Raw genomic sequence first — 14784 nt, 5'->3', positions numbered from 1 at the left:
GGGCGACAATGCCTGCAAGTGGATGGAGGGCGGGCACAGGGGAGGCGGCGCAAGCGACAGGCGCCCTGCCAGCACGCTCAACGCCAGCCACAGCCACCAGCAGCTCCGCGTCGGTGAGCGAGGCGGTGGGCAGCGCAGCCAGGCGGCCCGGGAAGGTGTCCCACCACGCCCGGAGGGCAGCGGGAGAGGCAGGCGGGGCAGGCGTGGGGTCAATCGCGGGGGGACGGGCCGGCGGCAGGCCGGCAAAGGGAGCAGGCGGCTCCGCCCCGCCAGCAGGCACAACACCCGTGGGGGAGCCGGCAGCAGACACGGCGCCGGCAGGCGGGGCGCCAGCGGCGGCGGCACCGGCGGCAGCCGCACCAGCGCCAGCAGGCGAGGTGCCAGCGGCGGAGGCGCCAGCAGGCGGGGCGCCAGCGGCGGCGGCACCAGCGGCAGCCGCAGCAGCGGGAGCAGGCGGCCGGCCGGCAGGCGCGGCGCCAGCCGGCGGGGCGCCAGTGGCGGCGGCACCAGCGGCAGCCGCAGCAGCGGCAGCAGGCGGCTGGCCGGCGGGCGGAGCGGGCTCGGTGGGGAACAGGGAGCGGCGCCACACCACGGCAGTACCTGGCTGCCCCGCCACCAACAGCTCGACCTCGCGAGGCAGGGTGTCGTCGGAGCGGCGGATCACCAGGGAGAACCGGTCAGAAGCCATGCCGCAGTCCAGATGGATGCGGGCCATGCTCGTGACGCATGGGTAGGCGGCGCGGAAGTGGGCGATGAAGGCGGCGGTGGGCACCTCGGCAGGCACACCGGACAGGTAGGCCTCCTGCTCATCAAGCAGACGGCCGTCGTGGATGGTGGCAGGGGGCGCGTCGGCCGGCCAGGGGGCCGGCAGCCGCACGCTGGTAGGGCGCAAGGGGTTGCCACCAGCAAGCAGCGCGTCGCGGAGCGGCGGCCGCATGGTGAAGGTGAGCCCCACCGCCACAGGGACGCGGTCGCCGAGCCGGCTGGCCATCAAAGGGTAGGGCTGGGAGACGACGGGCTCAGGGGAGGAGGGGCCACTGGCATCCGGGCCGCGCTCCAGGCGGGACAGCACCAGGGCGGGCCCAGCCAGCAGCACCAGCCGCTTGGCCTCCTCAATGCTCATACCAGGCGGCAGCTGGGCGCGGAGAGTGACGCGAGCGAACTCGGGCACTTTGGAGATGGCGATAGTGTGGCGGACTTTGGGTGGGCCTGGGGGCCCGGCCGCACGAGCAGCCGGACCCCAGGGGGCCCGCTGGGCACGAGGGGAGCCCCCAGCGCGCGCCTGAGGCCGAGGCCCCAAAGCAGGGCCGGGGGGCCTAGGGCGGATCAATACCGCTGCGTAAGACCCCATGGGGGTCGCGGGAGGGGTTGCTGGCCGCGGCGGCGGCTTCCGGGAAATTCTCGAAAAAAAAAAAAAAAAAAAAAAAATGGGCCGGGGGGTGACATGAAAAAAGCGTTTTCCACGATCATAATGTGCTTGTAATCTCCTGCCCATGCACGAATTGGTTTCCTCCATAGTCTAGTGGCTAAGATACACGGCTCTCACCCGTGAGACCGGGGTTCAATTCCCCGTGGGGGAAATTTTTTTGCACGGCAGGGTGGTGGTGGCCAGGGGCCTGCCCGGCCACCCCACCTTCCCCATTTTGCACCACTTTGTGGGGTGACCCTTGGACGTCTCGCCCGTTGCTTGTGGTCGGCACCGCTGGCGGCAGCAAGACGGTCCCCCATCGCCATGTACCCCCACCAAGGCATGCACCCTGGTCCAAGGAATGAACCTTCCGATGAGCGGCGCATGTGGAGACCTCACCACGCCATCCCTGTCTGTCTGTCTGTCTGTCTGTCTGTCTGTCTGTCTGTCTGTCTGTCTGTCTGTCTGTCTGTCTGTCTGTCTGTCTGTCTGTCTGTCTGTCTGTCTGTCTGTCTGTCTGTCTGTCTGTCTGTCTGTCTGTCTGTCTGTCTCACCCATAGTGAGCAAGTGAATGCTTCTGTCCAGCTGTGGCGTTGCAGGTGGTAGAGGTGCTGCAGGTGGAAAAGGTGCACGCACCATACGCAAACGGGGGAAGGAGAGGAGATGTGGGGTGCAGACAGAGCAGGCGGGCGCGGACCAGTGGAGGGATATTGCATGCACAAAAAGCATGACCACAACTAGCACTAGCACGATTTGCGCCCAATGGGCGCGGAAAAATGGGGGCGAAGCATTTGGTGCCCTTCGGGCACTGCATTCTGTTGCGGCGGCGCCATGGCCCTGCAACAGGCACCAGCTCAGGAGCATGGTGTGTTAGCATTTCCTGATTGCTGCTGTGGAATGGATGAGCAGCAAGTCGGCTGCAGCTCAATTCCTGTTGCCTGCACCTGCTTGCCGGCGGGCAGCAGCCCGCTGGCGGCGGCAGGTCAGGCGAGCATTTCGTGTGTTGCGGAGGTGCCGGCGCTGATCCCGAAGCCGCTGCTCTTCTGCAACCTAAAATTACTTGCAAATGCTCGAGCAAGAGCACGGCCCCCATTCATCTTCGCCGCATGAGCAGCGCTATGATCAGGAGCCGTAGGGCACCCATTCCGGAAGCGGAGAGCCCAAACAGGACGGAGGAGAGCTGGTGGAGTGAGCTTGGAGGAGCTTGAACCTGCTGCCTGCTGACGGGGCATGGGATTCCGTGCGTCCAAGCGCGCAGTAGCAGTCCGTTTGAGCTTCACATAGGTCTAGGAAACGTTTCAGAACCGCAACGGAGACGGGGGACACCAGCTGCTCGCATCTGTCGGAGATGGCAGGGAGCCAATTACTGCCTCGCGCGGAAGCCATGGCCGGCGAAAGCAGCCTCTGTGGATGCGAGGAGTATGTGGGCAACGGGAATCGACGAAAGAATACCGGGTTACACCAGTTCAAGCCTGGGCCTCTATAATTCAAAGGACGCGCACACACGGGGTGACCACCACGGGGGCGAAGCCCAGCGCGCTCCGCAAAAGAGCAAAAGAAGAAGATGGGAGTGGAAAGCATAGATGTTCACACAGGTGGCGAGCAAAGTCGTCAAGGAAGTCGGGACGTCAGATCGAGGCCGCCACGCGAGGTTGCCATGCGCCGACTCTTGAGTAGCAGTCACGTTGCGGTGGTGAAATGTGGGAGATGGTGAATGGGAGGTGCGTTCAAATGTGAAACATGCGGTCTCGAGCAGCTGGTTATTCCTTGGTAACCAGCTTCACAGGTAATTTGATACAAAGGCCTCCCACGAGTTCACGCCCTCTGCCTTGAGCCGGTCAGTGTCGAAGCGTAAGTTCTTGCCCTGCGATCAAAGAAGCGGTAGATTTCCAACATATTGTGCATCAAATTGCTTCCTTTGTCTACTTCCAACAATTGCTTCTATTATATAAACAATTCCCCGCTCCGTCCGGTGTCCACCCACCTTTGCGCAACATATCACGGTGGGGTCTCGCAGGCGGCCCTCCTTCACCAGCCGCCGCAACATGAACTGCACCGCCCGCCAAAGGGCGTTGGTGGTCACCACGTACTTCTCCTGCAGCGTCCGAGACTGTGGCACATACATGTCTTTCATTTAGTGTGATTGTACTGATGAAAATTCACTTATATGCCTATCCAAAATTCGCTTATGTGTCTATCCAAACATACCCAATCGTCGTGGAACATCGTGTACATGAATATCTCGTGGTCCTTGTACTGCTTGGCCTTGTTGGCCGGAGGCCGCCCTCGCGGGTTGCCAGTGGGTTGGCGGCCACCGCTGTGCCGCTTGGTTGGGCTGCACACACAAGGGTCGAGTTGATGGATCAACGCTTGTTCTTCCGCCTTTCTCTTCAACAACCAATCAAATTCGCATTGTCACCCGCTCACCTCTTCTTGCTTATCCGCTTCATCTCTCCAGCGGGGACACTCGCTGCCGCCACGGCCGAAGGAGCGTTACGCGCCAAGCGAAGTGATGTACGCTTGGCGGGCGGTGCACTCTCTGCTTCGGGGTCGGCCTGACACTTGGCAGCAACAATGGGCGCACTATCGCTCTCTACCGCACCATCAGTCTCGTGGCATGGCTCCTCCTTGGCCATCGGCGCACCGGTGGCACCGCCGCATGTGGTAGATGGCGTGGTCGGCAGAATCAGGAACTCCTCGCGGGCCGGCTCGGGCTTGATGATGACGGTGGGGGCACCGAAAGGAGGCGGGCACGTGCCGACAAGAAGAGTGGGGTCGATGCGCAAATCTTGCACAATCTCCGCATCCAAGATCAGACGGAGACAATCCATGGTTCTGTATGCGTGCCACAAGATCTTCCATAGCATGAGTGGGTCAGGTGTGAACCACACAGCCTTGCCAAGCTGAGCGCACAGCAGTGCGTGCCGGGCGGCGGCGACGGCGCGCGCAAGTGGCAGCGGCGATGGTGACCTTGTTGGCGTTTCAAGACACGCTGCCCCTAGTGCCCCTTCTGGGGACAGGCTAGGCTCCGTGGCTCACCCGCATCCAAGAGCCGGAGCTACGAGCTCTTCAGCTTGCGCGAAGGCCATGGCGCGCTCCTTTGAGGCCTGGAGGTTCTGAGACACAGCCAAAGTGCGACCACAAGTGGCGGGGGAGGTGCCGATGCTCTCGGCGAGGGTTCAAAGAATGAGAGAATAGGCACCGAGAATCTCCGCCTTTTGGGCTTCCCGCCTCGCACTTTTCAGGGTCTAACGACCAGTAGTTCACGATTGCGTCCTGATTGCTTTCACATCGAGAGTATATCAACTGGGTTTGCACCGAGCGCAACGGCATGCCCCGTCACGAGACTAGCGGCAGCGGCGGCGGGAGGCACGCTTACTGTTGTGCTGCTGCTCAGCAGCCAGCACCAATCTGAACCGCGTGCATATGTGCGCCCCGCGGTCCCTCCTCCGCCGCACTGTATCCGATGAGAGTCCCAGAAAGATCTCGTGGTGCCCAAACGTCTGCCAAACGTGGCTGGCGCCAAGCCGGCCGGATGGCTCCGTCTCTTGCACCGCTCTTCGAGCTGCGCTTGCTGGCGATGATGCTGCCCTGCATCTCCGAGCTCGCTCAGATCAGCATGCATTGGTTACTGCAGGGCCCCCGTGCCGTTGCAAGGCCGCCTGCCAACCGGGCGGCTCCTCACTTGTCGCACTTGGTGCTGGCGCCGTCTGCGTGCTGGTTGCTCGACTGTTGCGCTTGCTACAGCATAGCAGCGCTGGGCTGCATGTCTAGCCTCTTAGCTCCAGAGTTTGCCCACAGCATGCACTAGTGCCAAAGCGGCAACTCGCCGGTACCTGCTCACATGAATCAATGCCTGCAACAATGATTGCAACAAAATAGCGATGCATTTGTCTTGTGGCAGTTGCCGCCATCGCGAAGGATCCCAGTAAGCTGTCCTGTTTGTTGTGGCAGTTGTGGCAGAACCCTCGCCAACGTCCCCCCCGTGGCGCCATGCCGCACCTCGCCGCCGCCGCCGCCGCCACAGCAGCGTTTGCAAAAGCTATTGCCACATACGCAGCTGGCAGCCTCACGGCGCACCACCTGCCACCCAAGTGACTGACCAATGCGGGTGGTTGATTAGTGGGGCAGAGTTTGTTTTGCGCCCTCCATGCTGAGCCATGATGGGGCAGAGTGGACGGTCGTTGGGCCGGTGGGCACCTGTCGCAACAGGGCACTGAACCATTTCTGCAAACAGGGCATGAACCCATTTCTGTGATCAAATTAGCTTGGCCTGTCGCACACTCCGCAGATGCGAACAGATTCGCGGGGGCGGTAGGCCGTGCGCGCCTGCCCTCCCTCACACTCAATCTCGTTGCAACATGGGCGTGGCACGATCAGGAGCTGCGGTAGCCTTTGCGGGAGCCGGGAGAGTCCTTTTCCTGCTGGCAGCGGCGGCGGCGGCGGCGCCATATCAACTGGCAGGTGGGCTGGTCGCCAGCGTGCACCATTGGCCACGCAATTGACTGCGCAAAGTTTGTTGGCGCTCATTTTTGAGCTCTTTTCGCGTGCATGGCTGCAGGCGGAGGTGCCCAGGAGCGCCCTCGGGCGTTCTGTCCCGCCTCGCTGGATGGGCACCGCGGGGCGGCTCGCCAGCTCCTGGCCGTGGCCACCACAATCAGCTATAGCCGCTCGCGCCCGCCGCCACCCATGCGGCGTCCCTCCAAGCGCCCGCCACCACCGCGCCCGCGTCCCTCTCCAGCACCCCCCTCCCCTTCGCCGCCACCAGCCGCCACACAAAGTGAGCGGACGCGTGTTGTGTGGCCGGGTGGATTTGCTGTGTTCCCTGGCCTGCTGCCGCTCTGCCGCACACTCCTGCGTGTATTTGAAGCGGCTGGCTGCGCTGCCCTGCTTGTCTCGCCACAGGCGTGTGCGGCATGGTGCTGGAGGGTGTCGACCTGTGGGGCGGAGACCTGAGGAGCTACCCTGGCTATGATGTGGACGACTGCTGCCGCGCTTGCACCAGCCTGCTGGGTTGCGGCGCCTTCACCTTTGTGCCCTGGGGCAACATTTGTTACCTCAAGACGGCGGGCGGCTGGGAGAGCCTCGCCGACGAGTTCCTGATGTCGGTTGTGTTGGACAGCAGCGGAGGGGGCAGCTTGCTGCTGCTGCACCCCAGCCCTCCTCCGCCGCACCCCAGCCCTTCACCCAGACCTCTGCCGCCGCTGCCATCACCACGCCCGCCCCCGCGGCAGGCGCGCCCTCCACCGCCCTCTCCTGCCGCCACGAAGCGCCCGCCGCCGCCCGGCGTGGATGTGCCGCGCATCAACGACGGCAGGTGTGTCAACGGCAGCGAGCCCCGGGTGGTGCAGCTCCTTGGCAACGCACGCTCCACCTACCACTTCTACCACCCAGAGTACAGAGTCAGGCAAGCTTGCTGGATGTGTGTGCATGGTGCGCCAGGCGCACCACGCTGCGCCCGCTGTCTCGCGCCACCAGGCTTTCACGCTTCCGCAAGCCCCCGGCCTCGCCTGCCCGCCCAACTCCCCCCTTTTCTCCACCCTGCAGCACCTTGTACTGCGCCGACAGGTTTGCCGGGAAGACGCGGGCGTGGGTGATGTCCTACCCCTGGGTCGCCTACTGCGCGCCCTACCTGAGCGGCATGACCCAGGACAAGTGCGGCAAGCTGCTGCGCATGACCAACAACCGCACCGGCGCCAGGACCGTCGTCCGCATGGTGGACATGTGCGGGCACAGCGGTGAGCGAGGTGGAGGCGAGCTGGCGCGCCGCAGCAGGGAGCAGCAGCAGCATCAACGGGCAAGGCCTCCGAGCTGGTGCCTCCCCGCCTCCTCCCCTTCGCCCTGCCCCCGATGCAAGCGGATGGCTGGGCCCCATGCCCCGCCTCCTGCCCCCCCTCCTAGTGCAGCCATCGACGCCGACCAGCAGAGCGCCTTCATCCCGCTGGACACCGACCGCCAGGGCTACTTCGACGGCGACCTGAGTGTGACGCTGGAGCTGGTGGCCTGCTGACGGCGTTGCCGTGCATGTGGGCGGGCGCGTGACGTGCTGCCGCCCGGCCCCTCGGCTGCCCCAGGCTCAGATTGGCTGTCGCCTGCAGCCGTGGCCTGGCCCACTGTACAGTAGAGCTGCTGAACAGAGCTCCCCTCTTATGTGCATCCCCAAAATGTCATGTGTCGTTAGTTTTCAGTACCAGTGCAGTACCCAGCACTTATGTACCCCCCTCCTGGGCCCACCCACGCTACTGCTCACATGACAATTCTTTAATTCGTGCATGCCCCAATATCATTATTACCGCTTGAAGCCCTCTCTCATGTGTGCTCTCTCCTCAAATGGCAGGTTTCATTTCGCCAGAAGGCAAGAGCAAAGCGTGTCAGTCCAGCTGCGACAGGCTGTTGCTGCCGGGGCTGCTGTGCTGCATCGCCCCATCTGCCGCGCTTGCTGCTTGGCGCAGCTCATCCAGTACGCTGCTGAAGGGGCGGTAGGGAAGCGTGAGCACCAAGCTGCTCCCTGCCTTGTCCTTGCCTGCTGGCGCTGCTGCCAGGGTCACCTCAGCGGTGGCCCCCGCGGCACTGACGGCAAACGGCAGCTGCACTTCCAGCGGCTGGCAGCCGGGCGCCTGCACTCGGACCACCTCGGCGCATACTGACGCGCCAATGGCCCCAGGGTCACGCTGCGCTGCAGCTGCTGCAGCTGCCGGCAGCGGCACCGTGATGGCCACACACGTGGCCGGCTTGCCTCGGTACTCAATCAGCGGGTGCAGCTGCTCCGGTGGGCCCTGCTGCTGCTGGGCTGGTCTGGCTGCTGGCTGCGCCACCTGCTGCTCTGGGCCATCAGCGATGCCGCCCTGGGGCACAGCTGGCTCTGTCGCCTGCGCTATCGGGTTGGTAGCTGCCACCGCCGCCTGCTCCGGGCGCCGCTGCCGCTGCTGCCGCTTGCTGGCCAGCAGCGCAAAGGAGGGCTCCTCGCCCTCGGCTGGCACCTCTGCAATCAGGCGCTTGCCAGGGCCACCTGCGCTGCCTGGGCGCTGCTGTTGCTGCTGCCGAGCGGCGGCGTCGCCCTCCAGCCGGATGCGCTGCGGCGGCGGCGCATCGCCCTTGTACCGCATCTTGGGCAGCTTGTACTGCGGATTCAGCTCCTGCCCTGTCTGCAATTCCAGCGGAGCGTGGAGCGGCCATTGTTGGCATGGGCGCAGCAACAAGTCAGAGCAACGCTGGACTGGTGCAGGCATGGGATCAATCGTGTGGAAACGCGTGGCAGCCTGGCCCTGCCCTACCCCACCCACCATCTGCGCCGCAGTGCCCAGCGCCAGCTGGATGATGAAGAACTTGAGGGGGCGGTACTGGGAGGCCTGTGCCAGCACCTCTGAGCTGATGATGCAATCCAGCACTGCAAGAAGAGGGCACGGGTCAGAGAAGGGGGGCCATCAGAAGGCGAGCCAAGATGGGCAGCACGGCAGCGGCGCAGCCCGAGGTACTGTGCAAGAGAAAAGCGGCTGGCACAGCAACTCCAACTCGACAGTTAGCCTTGCGAGCGGCAGCACGGCGTCCCCGGCCACGCACCCATGCAGACCTCCCCGCGGTGGTCTGTGTCCAGCCGAGGCAGCCCCATGCTGAGCGGGAAGCGCATGCACGGCGGCGCCTCGCCGCCCCGCCCCACCTCCAGGTGGCGCTTGACCTGCAGGAGCAGCGGCAGGGCACCTCAGGGCGTGGCGCATGCATGGAGCCCAGCTCGTGCTCGCTGGCTGGCCCACACAAGCAGCTGGGCCACAGCGGGCAGGCCCTCACCTCGGCGGGCACCTGCCCCTTCACCCAGCCGGGAGGCAGCGGCAGCTTGTTGGTGCCGCACAAGTTGATGAACACCTTCTGGCCCTGCTCGTTGGCGGTCTTGATGACAAACCTGCAGAGGGCGTGAAGGGCGCGCCTAGGTGGCGTCAGGTGGTGGGGTGGGCAGTTCTGTGGCAGCCTGGTCGTGCCTGCTGCTGCGACGGGGTGCGAGTCTGCATAACTCCAGGTGCCTGCAGGCGGACTGCCTGCACCCACCCTGGCTCAGGAAACACCTCAAGCTGGTCGTCGGGCAGCGGCACCCCGCCCGGCGGCCCGGCCTGCATGGCTTGCAGGGACCCGAGCAGCTCCTGCAGCGTGGAACAGGCAACGAGGAGCGCCTTGAGGGGATCTTCCTAGCGGGATGCGGCGCTGCCAGGGCAGGGGCTGTGCTGCAGAGGAGGATGGCGATCCCGCTTGCCTCCAGCGGCGGCTCGTCTTCGCCGGTGCTCTTTGCCAGCATCTCCAGCAGCTTGCCGGGAGAATCAAGCGATGGGCCGGGCTGCGCCATCGCTGTCTGTGCGACTGGCAGCGTTGACCGGGGCGGATTGCAAGCGGCAGGCAGCTCGGGAGGAGCCTCGGTTTATGCAAGTGGCTGATGGACGCGATTGGGGCCTGGAGAGACGCCAAGAGGACTTCAGGATGCCTACCTGGCGGCGGACAGGGTGGCGGTGGCGCCGCCTTCATCAGTGCGCCTCAGATGCACAGCTTTGCATCTCTGTAGAAAGCAGAGCATCATACACATACCATACGGCTGCGCGTCAACTGGGGCAAAACACGACGCCTCCTGTCCAAGACACATCCAGGCAGAGGCCAACCCATGGCCAGGTTGGGCCCGGCAATGCTGCTGGCTTGGGCATGTGGAGCGCGTTGCAGCAGCTGACCAGCGGCGCCACTGGAGAGGCGCCGCCCCGCCTGCCCGCCCGTCTGCTGGCGTCTGCCATGGGTGCGCTCTGGGCGCCATGCGACACATGCCCGCATGCAAGCGCATGCGGATCTGCACCGATGCAATCGCCACGCCGATGATGCTCCACTCTTGTTGAGCTCCTGAGCTGTTCCACAGCTTCTGCTGATGACCAGCTTGGCCAAGCGCCTGAGGCTGAAAGCTGACGTGCACCTGCACTGTGCATGCCATCCTGGGCACCTGGCATTGTTGCACGCGCCCTTGCGCCGCTGAGGTGGCTCCTGCACACCAAGCCTGCGCTGCAGTCTGCTACAGATCCAAGATGTTCAGTTGCAACCAGTGCTCATTGATCTGCGGTTCCTTCCCAACTGCATTATAGACGTGGCTCATGAAAGAAGACGAGGTTGAAACCTGTTATAATGTCAAGATAAGCGCGGGATGATGAGCAGCGCTGCAGGTGTGTTTCAAAGGCTCAGGCTCAGCTCCGCCCAGGTGTCGTGCTGCAGCGCCGCCGCCTGCGCCTGCAGCGCCTCGCGCCCCAGCGACACCGCTGCCGCATCCACCGCCTCTGGCGGCTGCCCCAGCAGCTCGTTCATCGCCAGCCTGGCCACCAGCGGCGCCAGCTGGTCGCCGGGCAGGCAGCCCAGGGCGGAGGCGGTTGCCGGGAAGGCCACCACAATGCGCCCCGGATCGTAGCCGGGGTGGCTGCCCACCGCCAACTCGCCGTCTGGAGTGACGATGAACTGCTGCGACGTGTCCCTGCCTGGCAAGCGGCCGCCAAGCCCGCGCACCAGCCGCCCAGCCAGGCCGCCTGCCGCGCCCAGCCGCCGCTGGGCCCGCAGCAGTTGCTGCTGCTCGTCGGCCTCGCGCTGCCGCTCGGCATCCTGCGCCTCCTCAGACCCCGGCCGCTCGACGAGCCCCCCCGCCGCTAGCTCTGCTAGGTCCTCTGCTGCCGCACCCGCCAGCACTGCCGTGACTGCAGCCTCCTGCTGCCGAAGGTCGCTGCCGCCGCCGCCGCTGGCGCCGTCGGCAGCAGATGCCGCATCCTGCTGCTGCCCCTGTTGCTGCTGCGGCTGCTCAGCCGGCTCGCCGCCCGCCGAGCCCTGGGACACAAGCAGGCTTCTGGGGGGGCCCCACTCCAGCAGGGGCAGGCCCCAGCAGCTGTCGACGGCTGTGGGGTCGTCCACCGTGCGGGTGGAGCCGCTGCCCAGCAGCTGCCACACCGGCAGCGCGCCGCACTCCTCCGGCGCGCCCCACCTGCCGGCGGGCACCGACCACAGCGAGGCACCCGCCACCGCCAGCCCAAACAGTGCCAGCGCCTGCCGCTGCACAGCCGCCTCTGGCATCAGCAGCAGCTGCTCGCACTCGTACACCACCTCGTCCTCGCCGCCCCCTGCCGCAGCAGCGGCGGCGCTGCCCGCCGTGCGCACCGCAAAGTGGCTGCCCGCGTCGCACCAGCCCAGCAGGCAGCGCCCCGCCGCCACGTCGGCGCCCGCCCGCTGCGCCATGGCCAGCAGCGCCGCGGCGGCCACCCGGCCCTGCACCACGCCGCCCAGGTTGGTGAAGACGGCGGCGGCGCCGCGGGGCGGCCGCAGCCTGGGGAAGGCGGCGCCCACCTCCTCTGCTGTCAGCATGCCAAAGGGCAAGCCAGCTGCCTGCACACAGGCAGAAGGTCAGGCTAAGCTTCAGAGCAGGGCCGTGGGACACGGCCAGCGCGCCAGGCAGGCAGGCAGGCAGGCAGGCAGGCAGGCAGGCAGGCAGAGGAGAAGGCGCGGCAGCTCACCCTGCCCGCCTCCTGCATCGCGCCGAGCGCAGCGGCGGCGGCGCCGCTGCCTGCGGGCGCGATGTCTATGCTGCCGCACAGGTGCAGCAGGCTGCGGGCGCCCGAGGCCGCCTCCACGCCACGCCACAGCGCAAACGCCTCGGTGGCCTCGCTGCACGGCCGGGGAGGGCGTGTGTGAGGAAGGAGCAAGGCAGCAGGCTGTCAGGTGGCTGTCAGGTGAGCGGGGCCAGTCGAAGGCCTGCCCGCTGGCTGAATGCGTATTCTTTGCTGCACTGTTTCATCCTGCATTGTGTCCTCCATGCAAATCCATGCAGCCGCTCTAACTCACTTGACCAGGTGCGGGGTGGCGGCAGGCAGGTGCAGCACGAGGTGGGGAGGCACGCCGCTGCTGCCTGCCGCCGGCGCCAGCTGCGGCGCCGCGTGCTCTACCAGCACCGTGCGCTTGCCCCGCTTGGCCAGCAGGTAGGCCGCCGCCCGCGCCTGCAGGCCGCCTCCCAGGATGAGCACATCGGCGGCCCGCCGGCGCGAGGCGTTGGCGGCAGGGAGCGGCGCCGCAGCCGCTGCTACTGCTGCAGTCGATGGGATCATCAGCCCGAAGCCCTCAGAGTGGCATCAGTGCACCAATGGGCATAGACTGGATGCGGGGGAGGCCCAGATGGAGGCGGAAGCTTCTTGGTTTGCAACAAATAGGCTCGCACGACGCCCTGCTATGCAACTGTGGCACTGGGATCCTTATGCATTCATGCATGTGGCGACGGCCTGCCGGGAGGCCGCAACAGCCCGCATTTGCCCATCCCCTCTGGCTCCACGTCAGGTGGCACACCACAACGCCCTGAGTCCTCAGCGCCTTACAATGACCTTCTGGAGCCCAGCGCTGCACAATCAGCATAGGCAGCGCCGGTGGGGCTGCCATCTGCAGCGATGAACCCCCTGACGCAAATCAAGAACACTCAGAAGATCACCAAGGCGGAGATCGAGCTCGGCCTCACCGACAAGGCCTCCTGGCACGACCGCTTCAAGCACAGCGCCTACGTCTTCTCCGGCGGCCTCCCCTTTGAGCTCACCGAGGGCGACCTGCTGGCCGTGTTCGCCCAGTATGGCGAGGTGGTGGATGTGCACCTCGTGCGCGACAAGAAGACTGGTGCGGCGCTGCGCAAAGGCGGCGCGCCGCCACCGCAGACTCTGCCGCCTGCCGCTCGTCACCCTGCTGTCCAGTTCCTAGTCATCTGGCCGACCAGCCCGCCCCGCCCGCCTGCCCTTCGCCCGCAGGCAAGTCGCGCGGCTTTGCCTTCCTGGCGTACGAGGACCAGCGCAGCACGGTGCTGGCTGTGGACAACCTGGGCGGGGCGCGGGTGGCGGGGCGCGTCATCCGCGTGGAGCATGTGGACAACTACAGGCGCAAGCGGGCAGAGGTGAGCCTCCCAGCAGGAAGGGGCTGCGGGTGCGGGTGGGTGGGTGGGGTGGAAGAGACGGGTGGGTGGCCGCGGGTGTGGGTTATTGGGCAGAGAGTGGAGGAGCCGAGAGAGCTCTGCGGGTGTCGCTCACGCCCAGCCTGCTGTGCCTGCGTGCCTGGCCCTCGCCGTCGCCGCCTCTGCCGGCACCAGCGCCTCACATGCTGCCCCTGCCCCGGGCGCCTGCGCTGCTTCCTTGCAGCTGGAGGGCGAGCCTGTGCCCGGCAGCGATGAGGAGGAAGAGCAGGAGCGGCAGGACGCGCAGCAACGGCAGCGGCAGCAGCAGGAAGACGCCGAGGAGGGCGCGGCGAACGGCGGCGGCGGCGGCGGCGGCAAGGATCCCTGGGCCGGCGGCAACACAGTCTTCTCCCTCCTTGCTGCCGGCCCTGAGAAGACCAAGATCAAGACCTTTGCTGAGATCCAGGCGGAGGCTGCCCGGAAGAAACGGGATGCGGAAGCGGCGGCGGCAGCGGCAGCACAAGCAGCACAGGCAGGCGGGCCGGGCGGGCGGCCGGGCTGGGGCCCGCCGCCGCCGCAGCGGGCACGGGATGCAGGCAGGGAGGAGCGGAAGAAGGAGAAGAAAGAGAAGAAGAAGAAGCACAAAAAGGTGGGGGCGGAGGGCTGCATTCGTGTCTCCACCTGCGTTGCCATGCTCACACAATACCAGTAGGGGCGCTGCGGCATTCTACATGGTTGTCTGCAATCTGTGCGATGCTGTGTGCCTGCTCCTGCAGGAGAAAAAGAAGAAGGACAAGAAGGAGAAAAAGAAGCACAGGGAGGCCGGCAGCAGTTCTTCCGACGACAGCAGCGACAGCGAGGCGGCGGTAGCAGCAGCACCAATTGCAGCAGCAAGGGCAGCAGGTGACGGCCGGCGGCAGCAGCAAGACGCGACCGCGCCGCCGCCCCGCGCCGCGCTAGGAGAGGATGACCGTGGGCGGCGGGACGGCGGCAGCGACCGCTTTGGCGCTCCGCGGGTGCCGGCGCAGCAGCAGCCGCGGCAGCGTGAGCGGTCCCCGCTGCGGCGAGGCGGAAGGAGCAGGTCGCCGCCGCCGAGGCGCAGGGATGAGGGGCGTGCCCGGTCCCGCAGCAGGAGCAGGGATGGGCACTACCGCAGTAGCAGGCGCAGCAGGAGCAGGTCGCCGGCGCGGCGGCGATGATTGGTTGCATGCAACGCTGCCTCTCAATGGCTCTACCAATGCATCCACCTGCCTCATGTTGTCGCCACGGGTGTTAGAGATGGCTGGCTGGCTCAGACGAGAGATGTAGACAGTGAATAAGCAGGAAGCGGGAGCAAAGAAGGAGGGCTGTAGTGCATGGCAAGCAAGGATGCAAAAATTGGTACCTTCCTGTGCAAAAATGCAGATGTTCAAAACAGGGGGGGGGGGGGGGGGGGGGGGGGGTTTTTGAGAAAAAAAAA

The 14784-nt window shown here is 65.7% G+C and overlaps 5 protein-coding genes across 5 annotated transcripts; 2 read left to right on the top strand and 3 right to left on the bottom strand.

The window, feature by feature from the left end:
- Window positions 1-3188: 3188 nt before the first annotated feature.
- On the bottom strand, window positions 3189-4239 carry CHLNCDRAFT_143684 (hypothetical protein; the record flags this gene model as incomplete). Its single annotated transcript, XM_005849055.1, has 4 exons — window positions 3189-3272; window positions 3393-3503; window positions 3617-3743; window positions 3971-4239. 4 exons carry the CDS (start codon window positions 4237-4239, stop codon window positions 3189-3191), a joined length of 591 nt encoding a protein of 196 aa, XP_005849117.1.
- Window positions 4240-6947: 2708 nt separating this feature from the next.
- CHLNCDRAFT_21703 (hypothetical protein) lies at window positions 6948-7418 on the top strand (the record flags this gene model as incomplete). The annotated part of the gene is made up of 2 exons (XM_005849261.1): window positions 6948-7146; window positions 7315-7418. Coding segments are annotated over 2 exons (303 nt in total), but the record flags the coding sequence as incomplete, so codon positions are not given.
- Window positions 7419-7779: 361 nt separating this feature from the next.
- Window positions 7780-9516, bottom strand: CHLNCDRAFT_143682 (hypothetical protein; the record flags this gene model as incomplete). Its single annotated transcript, XM_005849054.1, has 5 exons — window positions 7780-8553; window positions 8692-8795; window positions 8969-9083; window positions 9194-9305; window positions 9449-9516. The coding sequence occupies 5 exons, from the start codon at window positions 9514-9516 to the stop codon at window positions 7780-7782; spliced, it is 1173 nt and encodes a 390-aa protein (XP_005849116.1).
- Window positions 9517-10597: 1081 nt separating this feature from the next.
- On the bottom strand, window positions 10598-12504 carry CHLNCDRAFT_143681 (hypothetical protein; the record flags this gene model as incomplete). The annotated part of the gene is made up of 3 exons (XM_005849053.1): window positions 10598-11788; window positions 11917-12067; window positions 12245-12504. The coding sequence occupies 3 exons, from the start codon at window positions 12502-12504 to the stop codon at window positions 10598-10600; spliced, it is 1602 nt and encodes a 533-aa protein (XP_005849115.1).
- Window positions 12505-12837: 333 nt separating this feature from the next.
- CHLNCDRAFT_14185 (hypothetical protein) lies at window positions 12838-13313 on the top strand (the record flags this gene model as incomplete). Its single annotated transcript, XM_005849260.1, has 2 exons — window positions 12838-13057; window positions 13186-13313. Coding segments are annotated over 2 exons (348 nt in total), but the record flags the coding sequence as incomplete, so codon positions are not given.
- Window positions 13314-14784: the final 1471 nt, after the last annotated feature.

The sequence above is a fragment of the Chlorella variabilis genome (assembly GCF_000147415.1).
Source record: "Chlorella variabilis unplaced genomic scaffold CHLNCscaffold_6, whole genome shotgun sequence".
Lineage (NCBI taxonomy): Eukaryota > Viridiplantae > Chlorophyta > Trebouxiophyceae > Chlorellales > Chlorellaceae > Chlorella > Chlorella variabilis.
Note: the sequence above shows the minus strand (reverse complement) of the source record. Positions and strands in the feature narration are given on the sequence as shown.